Source organism: Rattus norvegicus, chromosome 9 (assembly GCF_021556685.1).
Source record: "Rattus norvegicus strain SHRSP/BbbUtx chromosome 9, alternate assembly SHRSP_T2T, whole genome shotgun sequence".
Taxonomy (NCBI): domain Eukaryota; kingdom Metazoa; phylum Chordata; class Mammalia; order Rodentia; family Muridae; genus Rattus; species Rattus norvegicus.
In genome coordinates, this window is record NC_141542.1 from 13,977,558 (window position 1) to 13,991,374 (window position 13,817).

At 40.2% G+C, this 13,817-nt stretch overlaps 1 protein-coding gene across 9 annotated transcripts in view; it reads right to left on the bottom strand.

The window, feature by feature from the left end:
* Positions 1 to 363: 363 nt before the first annotated feature.
* LOC148003339 (sulfotransferase 1C2A) overlaps positions 364 to 13,817 on the bottom strand; it is a 29,709-nt gene continuing 16,255 nt past the window's right edge. For 8 of the 9 annotated variants that reach the window (XM_087568347.1, XM_087568346.1, XM_087568348.1 and 5 more), the window contains 4 exons: positions 3,637 to 3,763; positions 2,986 to 3,080; positions 2,672 to 2,852; positions 364 to 1,058 (listed from right to left, as the gene is read on the bottom strand). In XM_087568347.1, the coding sequence (XP_087424473.1) occupies positions 946 to 1,058; positions 2,672 to 2,852; positions 2,986 to 3,080; positions 3,637 to 3,763 (516 nt within the window). In that variant the 3' untranslated portion in view covers positions 364 to 945. The remainder of the gene's footprint in view (positions 1,059 to 2,671; positions 2,853 to 2,985; positions 3,081 to 3,636; positions 3,764 to 13,817) is intronic. The other variant, XM_087568354.1, reaches the window with a different exon arrangement.

Sequence of the window (13,817 nt, forward strand, 5' to 3'; positions counted from 1 at the left end):
ATATCCTGCTCATACCACAGGCTGCTCCTGCTGATCTCAGCTTAGCAGTGCTGACATCTGCAACTAAAGTGAAAGGGTAAGTGCTGAGAATTTGTGACCCGAAACGTGTTTGCCTTTCCGTCTTCCGAGCCATCGTGCAACATGCTGTGTTCTCCATATTGCCTGGTTACTGGGAGTAAAAGGATGCCCAAGACATGGAGCGAGTGGGAGGTGGAAGGAAGTATGCTGGCAAGCAAATGCAGATGGACTCTGCTAAAGTGGGCAAAAGTACAAGCTGTTCCTCAGAAGAGATGACAGGAGATCAAAACTCAACTGGCTGCAAGTTGAACACCAAGCATCCATTCTGCTTTTTTCAAGACACAATTTGTGCTTTCCAAAGGTCACCCTCATGCCTTTCTTCTGTTTCTTTTATGCTCCAGAACTAGGATTCTGTTTATTAAGATTTGGATTTCTGACATCTCCTTGAAGTCCTTCCCTCAATTTCCTCCTACCAGGTAGAAAATGTTCCAGTGAGCATGTTGCAACAAGTTGTCCACAAACTGAGTCTTCCCACTGTAACCATGAAAAATACCGATTGAGCAGAAAGACATTAGGAATTTCTGTACATTCATTTAGATGATTTCTAATATTTGTGTTTTTGTGCATAAGATAGTTATTTAGAGTTAGAATATAGGCTATACCTCCTAGAAAGATGTCATCATAAAATTTATACTATTCAAGTTTGTTTATTTATTAGCTTATTAAGCCATCTTACTGATTTGTACTGAATAGTGGACAAAGTATACACTGGACATAATATGATTTTGTGAATTGTAATGTGATGTCAGTAATAACAGAGTCGGTGTCACAGTCCTTGGCATTTACAGTTTGCTTTCTGATCTTCCTTTGGCTGGATTGAGGCTTGCAGACAGACTCCTGTCCTTGATGTCTATCTTCTCATCTTGATCAGAGTTCCATGCAGAAGTTTAGAGAGGTTCCATCCATCTTTTGCTCATAGATTTCATCAAACCTCTCATTCTGGGCCACAGTAAAGTGGTTTTTCCAATCACCCACAATTCCTAAAGGACAAAGGCCAGACAAAAGCATCAGTGTGTGGTTGACAGACTGTATCCCTGACTGGAGTGTGCAGTACCCACATTGGTGCTGTCCTGACAGGAGCTCAATTCCTCACCACTTTAGCTCTCCTTAATGAGAAGGGAGTTTAGTTGTCTTTGTGCAGGGGCTCTGGCATCTAAATAAAATCAATCAATTCAATGTGACCCAGAATCTTGGCTCTACTGTGCTACACACACATATTAGGTAGTAACAATTATAAAAATGAAGGAATGGTAGACATATAGCCATACAAGGAGATCTTAAGATGTTATACTGGCCAGAGATCTGGGGCATAAGAAAATACATATTGTGACACTCCAAGTATATGCCACCTAAGAACAAACAAAACCAACTTACAGTGAGAAATGGGAATATTTTCTTCTGAAGGAAAGATTGCCTGCAAAGGATATGGCAGGATATCAACCAAGCTGATGGAATTCTTTTTACTTTGATCACTTAGTTTTATTTGTTTGTAAGAATGTATTGAACTGCATCGTTTATTTCTATGAATTGTTTTTAGTAGATTATGTTATTGGAATGAGATTCTATTTTTATTATTTTAAATAATTTTAGAGAGATAATCACTGTAACACTTGTGATTCTTAAAGAAAATTATCCAACTTGATGAACAAGAAATGTTCATTGTAGCATTAATCATAAAAATATGGACACAATATCTATAATAAGAGAAATACTTGGAAGAATAACAGGATATCTACGAGTCCTGTATAGACAGTCATGCGTAGAGATCAGTATTTCTTTTCCTGGAGGGATAGCTCATATTCTGGTAAGCAAAAGTATGTAAGGTAATCACGGTTTGTGTTAGTGAACAGGTTTCTGTCATGGTATTCTTAGTTGTGTTTTTATGGCCAAAGCAAGCAAGCAAAGAAGCAAACACAAGTGAGTGCAGAGAAGAGTGGACATGGATAGACTGGGAAAAAGGGTGCTTCTCAAACCTTACCAAAGTCTAAGAGAGAAAAGAGGGAATACTGCAAGGGCAATGGATTAACTCCGGTGCTGAAAGTAAAAGAAAAAAAGTTCTGCAGCTGTTTATAAAACCTAGTCCTGGTTGCATAGCAGTGGAAAAAAGTGCAGATGTTAATGAGACAGTGGGATGGGTTTCCTTCTGTACCTACTTTTTTGGAAAGTGGGTTTACTGAGGATCTGTGTGAAATCATCGAACTGTTGAGTTTTAGAAAGTTACTGAGTATACTAACTTTAAAAAATAACATTCCCCACTTAAAAGTGAATCACCAGGGATAATCAGATTTTTTTTCTTTCAAAATCTAGGAAGCATTAAGGGCCTGGGTCTCAGTAATACATGCTGAAAGTCCTGAAAGTGTCATGAGTCATGATTTGGAGACAGAATCAAACTAGATGTCAGCTCTGATGAGTCTAACCGCAGGCAGGGATCCCAAGGAGGTGTGCACCAAGGGGAGTCTGTCTTAGTTATCTGTAAGACTTGCTTTGTAGAGCTTCTTGTACACTAGGAACAAATCTCTAGCTTTCTTAGAATCACAATATGTGGATTGGAGAGGGACTGCCTCAGAATTAGAGATAAATAAGCCCCACAGACCTTTTCTCATGAAAGGGGAAATGGACTGGTCCATGATAGTCTTGGGGATTGTAGAAAAATTTGTCAAAGGATTGTCTTTCATTTTCTCAAACGATGTCTCCAGGACTATTTTATCCACGACCTCTTCATCCAAATTCTTGCCCATGAACTGCATTACCTTCTGGATTTCACGCTTTGGGTCCTGTGAGTGAGGGTAGCATTAGTTGGACTGGAAAAGAGTTTTCACACTATCACATTTTTCCAGACATCCCTGTCAGAACCACATTCCTAAAGCAGCTTCCCTGTCCCTGATGCTGAAGAAGTAATTTACTTACCCTCTTCATGTCTTCATAGAAGAGGAAGAGAATCTGGTATCTGTCTCGAATTTCCCACCATCCTTTCACATGGTCAAACCAAGATCCCCAACTTACTGTGAAAAACAAGAATTGTTTTCATGGACACAAATCTTCCAAGTCAGGAAAGTTTGACTTTCCTTTTTTCTTTTTCTTTCTTTCTTTCTTTCTTTCTTTCTTTCTTTCTTTCTTTCTTTCTTTCTTTCTTTCTTTTTCTCTCTCTCTGTCTCTCTCTCTGTCTCTGTCTCTCTCTCTGTCTCTCTCTCTCTCTTTCTTTCTTTCTTTTTTCTTTTTTCTGGCTTCAGGTACATCAGAGAAGGAAAAATTCTGTATTAGATATTTCCCAGCATCACTGAGCTGCTCGATTCTGAGGTCACGTAGTTTCTGTCAGTATTGGGGGCTTTTCTTTAATATGAGAATTAAAGTGGCTTCATATTGATTATGCACAATCACTTGCACCCTGATATTATGACAGGGTCACACAGGCTGAGGAAAGTCTATAGGTCAGGAATCCCCGAATAGAGGCCAGGATAGGAGGCACAGGAAACTCTGGGGGATCAACTGTCAGGGGTTGTTCTCTAAGCTCAGCCTAATCGGGGTAAAACCACAGAGGGACAATGCATTTTTATTTACCTTTTCCATTGATGAAGGTTTCAAAATACTCATTCCAGGTGCCTGGATTGGGGAGCACCTGGCACATTCTGTAGAAGTGGTAGTAGGAAACCATGCAGTCTTTGGCGTTTCGAGCCACATAAAGGTACTTTGGAGAAGAAGAGAGGTGAGTTAAAGGAACACAAATATTGGAACTCCCTAGTTGTCCCTCTGGGTGAGTCCTTTTGGGGAATGCTCAGCTCTCCTGCCCTGGCACTGAGACTCAGCCTAGAGCAATGTCACCAATTATGGTACTCCCAGCCCAGCCCTAACTCATTAAAATTTATCTCAATTCTTGATTTCCCTTTTGTTATCAGGGGCAAACTCTTCCTCTACATACTCTGAATCAACTACAGAGCCACTGAGCCTTCCAGAAACCTCAGCCTGATTTCTGAGAAAGCAATTGCTCCACCTGCTGTTTTGACGTGGAGCAGCACCGTGGATCCTACTTGATATGAGCACACACTTTCTTCCATGATGATCACTTTAAAATCTGTGTGTTTCTACACAGAATAAGCAAACACTAGGTGCATTTCAATAAGGACCCTGTTGGGAGACTTTGTTATCTTGCCCATGTATTCTCCAAGTCAAAATGCTGCTGTGCACCAATGGAAAGAATTTTCTAAAGTGTCAGATTATTTATTTATTTTTTAATTTAATTCTTGCACTTTGTACTCAGGCTGTCTTTCACCTCAGTATTGACTGACATTTTAGGAGTTTCATCTTTCCTTTTCAGGGATGTGCTTTCCAGCCACATGGCATAACTCTCACCTTTCCTCAGCCCTCATTCATCCCTTTCCAAGTCCATACATTTCTCTATTCTGATGCACACAGTCTGAGGGTTAGGCTCGTTCTGGTTTTTAATTTTCTGTGTTGTATATATAAATCGTTAAATATGTATATATAATATATAATGTATATAATATATGATGATATATACATATATGTGTAAGCAATTATAAAACACCATTGCTTTATTTGATGATTCAACCTAAAGTCACATCTTCTTTCTTTATGTCATATTTGATACAATGATCTATTTGGTACAGCATTAACATTTTCTTTTTTTGTCACTTTTTTTGTTTGTTTATTTATTTATTTACTTTTTTAACTTGAGTATTTCTTATTTCCATTTGGAGTGTTATTCCCTTTCCCGGTTTACGGGCCAACATCCCCCTAATCCCTCCCCCTCCCCTTCTTTATTGGTGTTCCCCTCCGCATCCTCCCACCATTGCCGCCCTCCCTCCAGTAATCACGTTCACTGGGGGTTCAGTCTTAGCAGGATCCAGGGCTTCCCCTTACACTGATGATCTTACTAGGGTATTCAATGCTATCTATTTGGTCAGAGTACAGGGTCAGTCCATGTATAGTCTTTAGGTAGTGGCTTAGTCCCTGGATGCTCTGGTTGCTTGGCATTGTTGTTCATATGGTGTCTCGAGACCCTTCAAGCTTTTCAGTTCTTTCTCTGATTTCTTCAATGAAGGTCCTATTCTCAGTTCAGTGGTTTGCTGCTGGCATTCGCCTCTGTATTTGCTGTATTCTGGCTGTGTCTCTCAGAGGAGATCTACATCCAGCTCCTGTCTGCCTGCACTTCTTTGCTTCATCCATCTTGTCTAATTGGGTGGCTGTATATGTATGGGCCACATGTGTGGCAGGCTCTGAATGGGTGTTCCTCTGGTTCTGTTTTAATCTTTGCTTCTCTATTCCCTGCCAAGGATATTCTTGTTCCCCTTTCAAAGAAGGAGTGAAGATTTCACATTTTGATCACCCGTATTGAGTTTCAAGTGTTCTAGGCATCTAGGGTAACTCAAGCATTTGGGCTAATAGCCACTTATCAATGAGTGCATACCATGTGTGTTTTTCTGTGATTGGGTTATCTCACTCAGGATGATATTTTCCAGTTCCAACCATTTGCCTACAAATTTCATAAAGTCATTGTGTTTGATAGCTGAGTAATATTCCATTGTGTAGGTGTACCACACTTTCTGTATCCATTCCTCTGTTGAAGGGCATCTGGGTTCTTTCCAGCTTCTGGCTATTATAAATAAGGCTATAAAATAGTGGAGCACGTGTCTTTTTTATCTGTTGCGGCATCTTTTGGGTATATGCCCAAGAGAGGTATAGCTGGATCCTCAGGCAGTTCAATGTCCAATTTTCCGAGGAACCTCCATACTGATTTCCAGAATGGTTGTACCAGTCTGCAATCCCACCAACAATGGAGGAGTGTTCCTCTTTCTCCCCATCCTTGCCAGCATTTGCTGTCACCTGAGGTTTTGATCTTAGCCATTCTCACTGGTGTGAGGTGAAATCTCAGGGTTGTTTTGATTTACATTTCCCTTATGACTAAAGATGTTGAACATTTCTTTAGGTGTTTCTCAGCCATTCAGCGTTCCTCAGCTGTGAATTCTTTGTTTAGCTCTGAACCCCATTTTTTAATAGGGTTATTTGTCTCCCTGCGGTCTAACTTCTTGAGTTCTTTGTATATTTTGGATATAAGGCCTCTATCTGTTGTAGGATTGGTAAAGATCTTTTCCCAATCTGTTGGTTGCCGTTTTGTCCTAACCACAGTGTCCTTTGCCTTACAGAAGCTTTGCAGTTTTATGAGATCCCAGTTGTCGATTCTTGATCTTAGAGCGTAAGCCACTGGTGTTTTGTTCAGGAAATTTTTTCCAGTGCCCATGTGTTCCAGATGCTTCCCTAGTTTTTCTTCTATTAGTTTGAGTGTATCTAGTTTGATGTGGAGGTCCTTGATCCACTTGGACTTAAGCTTTGTACAGGGTGATAAGCATTGATTGATCTGCATTCTTCTCCATGTTGACCTCCAGTTGAACCAGCACCATTTGCTGAAAATGCTATCTTTTTTCCATTGGCTGCTTTTGGCTCCTTTATCAAAAATCAAGTGCCCATAGGTGTGTGGGTTCATTTCTGGGTCTTCAATTCTGTTCCATTGGTCTATCTGTTTGTCTCTGTACCAATACCATGCAGTTTTTATCACTATTGCTCTGTAATACTGCTTGAGTTCAGGGATAGTGATTCCCCCTGAAGTCCTTTTATTGTTGAGGATAGTTTTAGCTATCCTGGGTTTTTTCTTATTCCAGATGAATTTGCAAATTGTTCTGTCTAACTCTTTGAAGAAATGGATTGGTATTTTGATGGGGATTGCATTGAATCTGTAGATCGCTTTTGGTAAAATGGCCATTTTTACTATATTAGTCCTGCCAATCCATGAGCATGGGAGACCTTTCCATCTTCTGAGGTCTTCTTCAATTTCTTTCTTCAGGTTCTTGAAGTTCTTATTGTACAGATCTTTTACTTGCTTGTTTAAAGTCACACTGAGGTACTTTATATTATTTGGGTCTATTATGAAGGGTGTCGTTTCCCTAATTTCTTTCTCGGCTTGTTTCTCTTTTGTGTAGAGGAAGGCTACTGATTTATTTCAGTTAATTTTATACCCAGCCACTATGCTGAAGTTGTCTATCAGCTTCAGTAGTTCTCTGGTGGAACTTTTGGGATCACTTAAATATACTATCATATCATCTGCAAATAGTGATATTTTGACTTCTTCTTTTCCGATCTCTATCCCCTTGACCTCCTTTTGTTTTCTGATAGCTCTGATATTTTGACTTCTTCTTTTCCGATCTGTATCCCCTTGACCTCCTTTTGTTTTCTGATAGCTCTGGCTAGAACTTCAAGAACTATATTGAATAAGTAGGGAGAGAGTGGGCAACCTTGTCTAGTCCCTGATTTTAGTGGGACTGCTTCAAGTTTCTCTCCATTTAGTTTAATGTTAGCAACTGGTTTGCTGTATATGGCTTTTACTATGTTTAGGTATGGGCCTTGAATTCCTATTCTTTCCAGGACTTTTATCATCAAAGGGTGTGGAATTTTGTCAAATGCTTTCTCAGCATCTAATGAAATGATCATGTGCTTTTGTTCTTTCAGTTTGTTTATATAATGGATCACGTTGAAAAAATCATGGTGGTTGAAAGTTCCACCAGAGAACTACTGAAGCTGATAGACAACTTCAGCATAGTGGCTGGGTATAAAATTAACTGAAATAAATCAGTTTTCTGTATATTAAACCATCCCTGCATGCCTGGGATGAAGCCGACTTGATCATGATGGGTGATTGTTTTGATGTGCTCTTGTATTCGGTTTGCCAGAATTTTATTGAGTATTTTTACGTCGATATTCATAAGGGAAATTGGTCTGAAGTTCTCTTTCTTTGTTGGGTCTTTGTGTGGTTTAGGTATAAGAGTAATTGTGGCTTCATAGAAGGAATTTGGTAGTGCTCCATCTGTTTCAATTTTGTGGAATAGTTTGGATAATATTGGTACGAGGTCTTCTATGAAGGTATGATAGAATTCTGCACTAAACTCGTCTGGATCTGGGCTCTTTTTGGTTGGGAGACCTTTAATGACTGCTTCTATTTCCTTAGGAGTTATGGGGTTGTTTAACTGGTTTATCTGTTCCTGATTTAACTTCGGTACCTGGTATCTGTCTAGGAAATTGTCCATATCCTGCAGATTTTCAAGTTTTGTTGAATATAAGCTTTTATAGTAAGATCTGATGATTTTTTGAATTTCCTCTGAATCTGTAGTTATGTCTCCCTTTTCATTTCTGATTTTGTTAATTTGGACACACTCTCTGTGTCCTCTCGTTAGTCTGGCTAAGGGTTTATCTATCTTGTTGATTTTCTCAAAGATCCAACTTTTGGTACTGTTGATCCTTTCTCTGGTCCTTTTTGTTTCTACTTGGTTGATTTCAGCTCTGAGTTTGATTATTTCCTGCTTTCTACTTCTCCTGGGTGTATTTGCTTCTTTGTGTTCTAGAGCTTTTAGGTGTGATGTCAAGCTGGTGACATATGCTCTTTCCTGTTTCTTTCTGCAGGCACTCAGAGGTATGAGTTTTCCTCTTAGCACAGCTTTCATTGTGTCCCATAAGTTTGGGTATGTTGTACCTTCATTTGCATTAAATTCTAAGAAGTCTTTAATATCTTTCTTTATTTCTTCCTTGACCAGGTTATCGTTGAGTAGAGCATTGTTCAACTTCCACGTATATGTGGGCATTCTTCCCTTTTTGTTATTGAATACCAGCTTTAGGCCGTGATGGTCTGATAGCTCGCATGGGATGATTTCTATCTTTCTGTACCTGTTGAGGCCCGTTTTTTGACCAATTATATGGTCAATTTTGGAGAAAGTACCATGAGGAGCTGAGAAGAAGGTATATACTTTTCCTTTAGGATAGAATGTTCTATAAATATCTGTTAAGTCCATTTGGTTCGTGACTTATCTTAGTCTGTCTTTGTCTCTGTTTAATTTCTGTTTGCATGATCTGTCCATTGATGGGAGTGGGGTGTTGAAATCTCCTACTATTATTGTGTGAGGTGCAATGTGTGTTTTGAGCTTTAGTAAGGTTTCTTTTACGTATGTAGGTGCCCTTGTATTTGGGGCATAGATATTTAGGATTGGAGTTCATCTTAGTGGATTTTTCCTTTGATGAACATGAAGTGTCCTTCCTTATCTTTTTTGATGACTTTTAGTTGAAAATTGATTTTATTTGATATTAGAATGGCTACTCCAGCGTGCTTCTTCTGACCATTTGCTCGGCAAGTTGTTTTCCAGCCTTTCACTCTGAGGTAGTGTCTGTCTTTGTCTCTGAGGTGTGTTTCTTGTAGGCAGTAGAATGCAGGGACCTTGTTGCGTATCCAGTTTGTTAATCTATGTCTTTTTATTGGGGAGATGAGTCCATTGATGTTGAGAGATATTAAGGAATAGTGATTATTGCTTCCTGTTATATTCATATTTGGATATGAGGTTATGTTTGTGTGCTTTTTCTTCTCTTTGTTTTGTTGCCAAGGCGATTAGTTTCTTGCTTCTTCTAGGGTGTAGCTTGCCTCCTTATGTTGGGTTTTACCATTAATTATCATTTTTAGTGCTGGATTTGTAGAAAGATATTGTTTAAATTTGGTTTTGTCATGGAATATCTTGGTTTCTCCATCTATGTTTTGCTGGATACAGTAACCTGGGCTGCCATTTGTGTTCTCTTAGGGTCTGTATGACATCTGTCCAGGATCTTCAGGCTTTCATAGTTTCTGGAGAAAAGTCTGGTGTGATTCTGATAGGTCTGCCTTTATATGTTACTTGACCTTTTTCCCTTACTGCTTTTAATATTCTTTCTTTATTTTGTGCGTTTGGTGTTTTGACTATTATGTGACGGGAGGAGTTTCTTTTCTGGTCCAATCTATTTGGAGTTCTGTGGGCTTCTTGTATGCCTATGGGTATTTCCTTCTTTAGGTTAGGGAAGTTTTCTTCTATGATTTTGTTGAATATATTTACTGGTCCTTTAAGTTGGGAGTCTTCACTCTCTTCTACAACTATTATCCTTAGGTTTGATCTTCTCATTGAGTCCTGGATTTCCTGTATGTTTTGGACCAGTAGCTTTTTCTGCTTTACATTATCTTTGACAGTTGAGTCAATGATTTCTATAGAATCTTCTGCTCCTGAGATTCTCTCTTCCATCTCTTGTATTCTGTTGGTGAAGCTTGTATCTACAGCTCCTTGTCTCTTCTTTTGGTTTCCTATATCCGGGGTTGTTTACATGTGTTCTTTCTTGATTGCTTCTATTTCCATTTTTAATTCCTTCAACTGTTTGATTGTGTTTTCCTGGAATTCTTTCAGGGATTTTTGTGATTCCTCTCTGTAGGCTTCTACTTGTTTATTTATGTTTTCCTGTGTTTCTCTAAGGGAGTTCTTCACATCTTTCTTGAAGTCCTCCAGCGTCATGATCAAATATGATTTTGAAACTAGATCTTGCTTTTCTGGCGTGTTTGGATATTCAGTGTTTGCTTTGGTGGAAGAATTGGGCTCCGATGATGCCATGTAGTCTTGGTTTCTGTTCCTTGGGTTCGTGCGCTTGCCTCTCACCATCAGATTATCTCTGGTGTTACTTTGTTCTGCTATTTCTGACAGTGGCTAGACTGTCCTATAATCCTGTGTTTCAGGGGTGTTGTAGACCTGTTTTCCTGTTTTCTTTCAGTCAGTTATGGGAACAGAGTGTTCTGCTTTCGGGCGTGTAGTTTTTCCTATCTACAGGTCTTTAGCTCTTCCTGTGGGCCTGTGTCCTGAGTTCACTAGGCAGGTCGCTTGGAGTAGGAAGGTTTGTCTTACCTGTGGTGCTGAGGCTCAAGTTTGCTTGTGGGGTGCTGCCTACGAGCTCTTTGTGGGGGTAGCAACTAGGAAGCTCTGTGCTGCCCTTTCCAGGAGCTTCCGTGCACCAGGGTTCCAGATGGCGTTTGGTGTTTTCCTCTGGAATCAGTAATGTGTGCAGAGTGCAGTCTCTTCTGGTTTCCCAGGCTTGTCTGCCTCTCTGAAAGTTTAGCTCTCCCTCCCACAGGATTTGGGTGTAGAGAACTGTTTATCTGGTCGGTCCCTTCAGGTTCTGCGGGTGTCTCAGACGCACTTGACCCGCTGCTGCTGTGCCCTTATCCAAGGGAACCCAGAGGTCATATACAGTTTCCTCTAGGGCCAGGGATGTGGGCAGGGTTGGGCAATGTTGGTGGTCTCTTCTGCTCTGAAGTCTCAGGAGTGCCTACCTGTCCAGGCGGTGAAGTCTCTCTCCCACGGGGTTTGGGAGCAGCCGCATTAACATTTTCTTATTTTTGCATATAACAGGTTTGTCAGAAGTTTTTAGGAGCCAACTTGAACTGTTCTTTAGCAGACACCCTCATGAAGGTCTCTTTCCTTATGTATGTTGTATGTATGTATGTATGTATGTATGTATGTATGTATGTTGTAATGTATGATCATGATCACAGTAGTAATCTGGGGATCTGAGCTGAGATGACTCTTCAGATAAGATCATGTGTATTTCTGTTAGATATACTGGTGTTTCTGGTACTGGGGTCATCTTATGCTGATTTGTAAGAGCTTATAGTCCAGGGTAAGAATAGGGAATTAATCTTTAAAACCTTTGACAGATGACACAAGACTACCCAGAAGTTGCCTACAGTCTTCTTTACCACCTACAATGTATACTATATTGGTAAATTTCCTTCTGTTGTTTGAATTCACTGAGAAGCTGGCTTCAGAAGTTGGGTTACTCCATACGCACTTCAACACCAAATATATTTTTCTAAGTGTACTCCAAGATCCCTTATCTGGGGAGAGACTACTCCATGAACTCTGTGACAAGGAGGGAAGAGAAGAGAAAAATAGCCCAAGTAAAAAACTAGTTACTGAGAACATCTGGAAGGTGAACTCTTTTGTAAAGGTGTTACTTTGTTTAGCCCATTGGGAAAGAGATACTAGAAGATCAGCTCTTGGAAACCTTAGCCATAGAGAGAAACCTCAGTGTGAAACTCCAGCTGATGCTTAAACTTCCTCAGTTTCTTGAAAATGGTGTGAGCACAGGATCTCCTGATGTTATCTCTTTCCTACCTGTCCTTTACTTGGAGGAATATTCTGATCAGCCTGGGTATTTTATGAGTAAATTGACTGGCTATCCCAGTGGAGATTCATCAGTAGTTTTTGCTAGATGTTTGTGAGTCCTCCCTTTGTAATATTATCTTTCTACTGTGATTTGTTCCTTGACCTGGAAGCCTTGCCCAGGGACACTCTATGCTCTGCCTGAGAATCTCTGTGCTGGGAACAACAAGTGTCAGATTCAAGAGGGCTTGTCCAGGCAATTTCTGCTTGAGGACCTGATTTGTTGTTTGTTATCTCTCTCTCTCTCTCTCTCTCTCTCTCTCTCTCTCTCTCTCTCTCTCTCTCTCTCCTCCCTCCCTCCCTCCCCCTTCTCTCTTTCTCTCTCTCTCTCTCTCTCTCTCTCTCTCTCTCTCTCTCTCTCTCTCCACCCTTCCATTTGCCTGCTGCTTTCTATTTGTTCATTTTCTCTGGCTTGTTTTATATACTTAATAACCTCACTCATTCAAAACTGAAAATATACCCATTGAAGACGGTTCTCAGTACCACAGAGCTCAACTCCTCCACCTACATATACATGGAAGATGATGACCCATGATACCTATGCTCTCTCCTCATTCTCTTATCTCCTTGTGTTCATGTTCTGTTTCAATCCCTGTGCAAACATTAAAGCTAATGTTGCTGAATTATCCAGGGGATCAAATACCACTGCACAGGTCCATGATAATTATGCTTTTCTTAATTTTATTTCAGTTTTATTTTTTTGTAACTTGGGAATTTCCTCAGCTTATTTGATCTCAGATAATATCAAGAGGTATTCCTCAGTGATTTCATGATAGCTGGTCTCAGTAATGCCAGGAATAGAATTGGCATTCGTCACCCACCTTTACGGACAATACAAGTAATTTGATTGTAGGAACTCCACCAATATTTCTGCTATCTATAAATACTTTAGTCCTTTCAAAACAATCCTTAAAGCTTAAATTATGTGATGGTTTTATTTATATTGATGCATTGCCTGCTTGTATGATCATGACCCATGTGCAAGCAGTACCCATACAAAACAGAAGAGGGCATCATATCCCCTAGTACTGAAGTTACAGACAGTTGTGAGCTAGTATCTGAACCTTTGTCCTCTGGAAGAACAGTCAATACACTTAAGCACTGAGCCCATTTCTCTAGTCCCTTTTTATCTTTCTTTCACTATTTCCATTTAAAAAAGAAAAAGATTATTCTTAGAAAAGCCATTGACTCATCCTTGAATTTCAGCTCCACTCACTGCACGAATTCTGTACCCTTGGCATACTCCTTGGTATACCTATGGTATACTCCTATCATGGTCAAACACCCTCAATGTGTCAGGAACACAATAGACAAGACACTGGGACACATGACATAATCCTAGAAAGAGTGAAAGCAGCCTGGAGGCTTCTGAGGCTCCATCCAAGCCTCCTCTGCAGCTCCACTGGGATTTACCCTTTGAACATCAGTCCTTTGCACTTGATCTGCTCAGTCTTCTTTGTGCTCCACTCCATAAGCCCTCCTATAGCCTACAGCCTATGGTTCCCGTTCCCCACTCCCAGTCTGCTTCACTGAAGAACACATGATCCCCAGTACCTCAGTCTGCCCTCGGCCTTCACATCACATTTGAAAGCCTCTGGGGAACCACTCTACTAAATCTAGCATGGTGTTTGACTTTACTGCACAGTATGAGGTCTCAGAGGTACAGCATACTGCTAA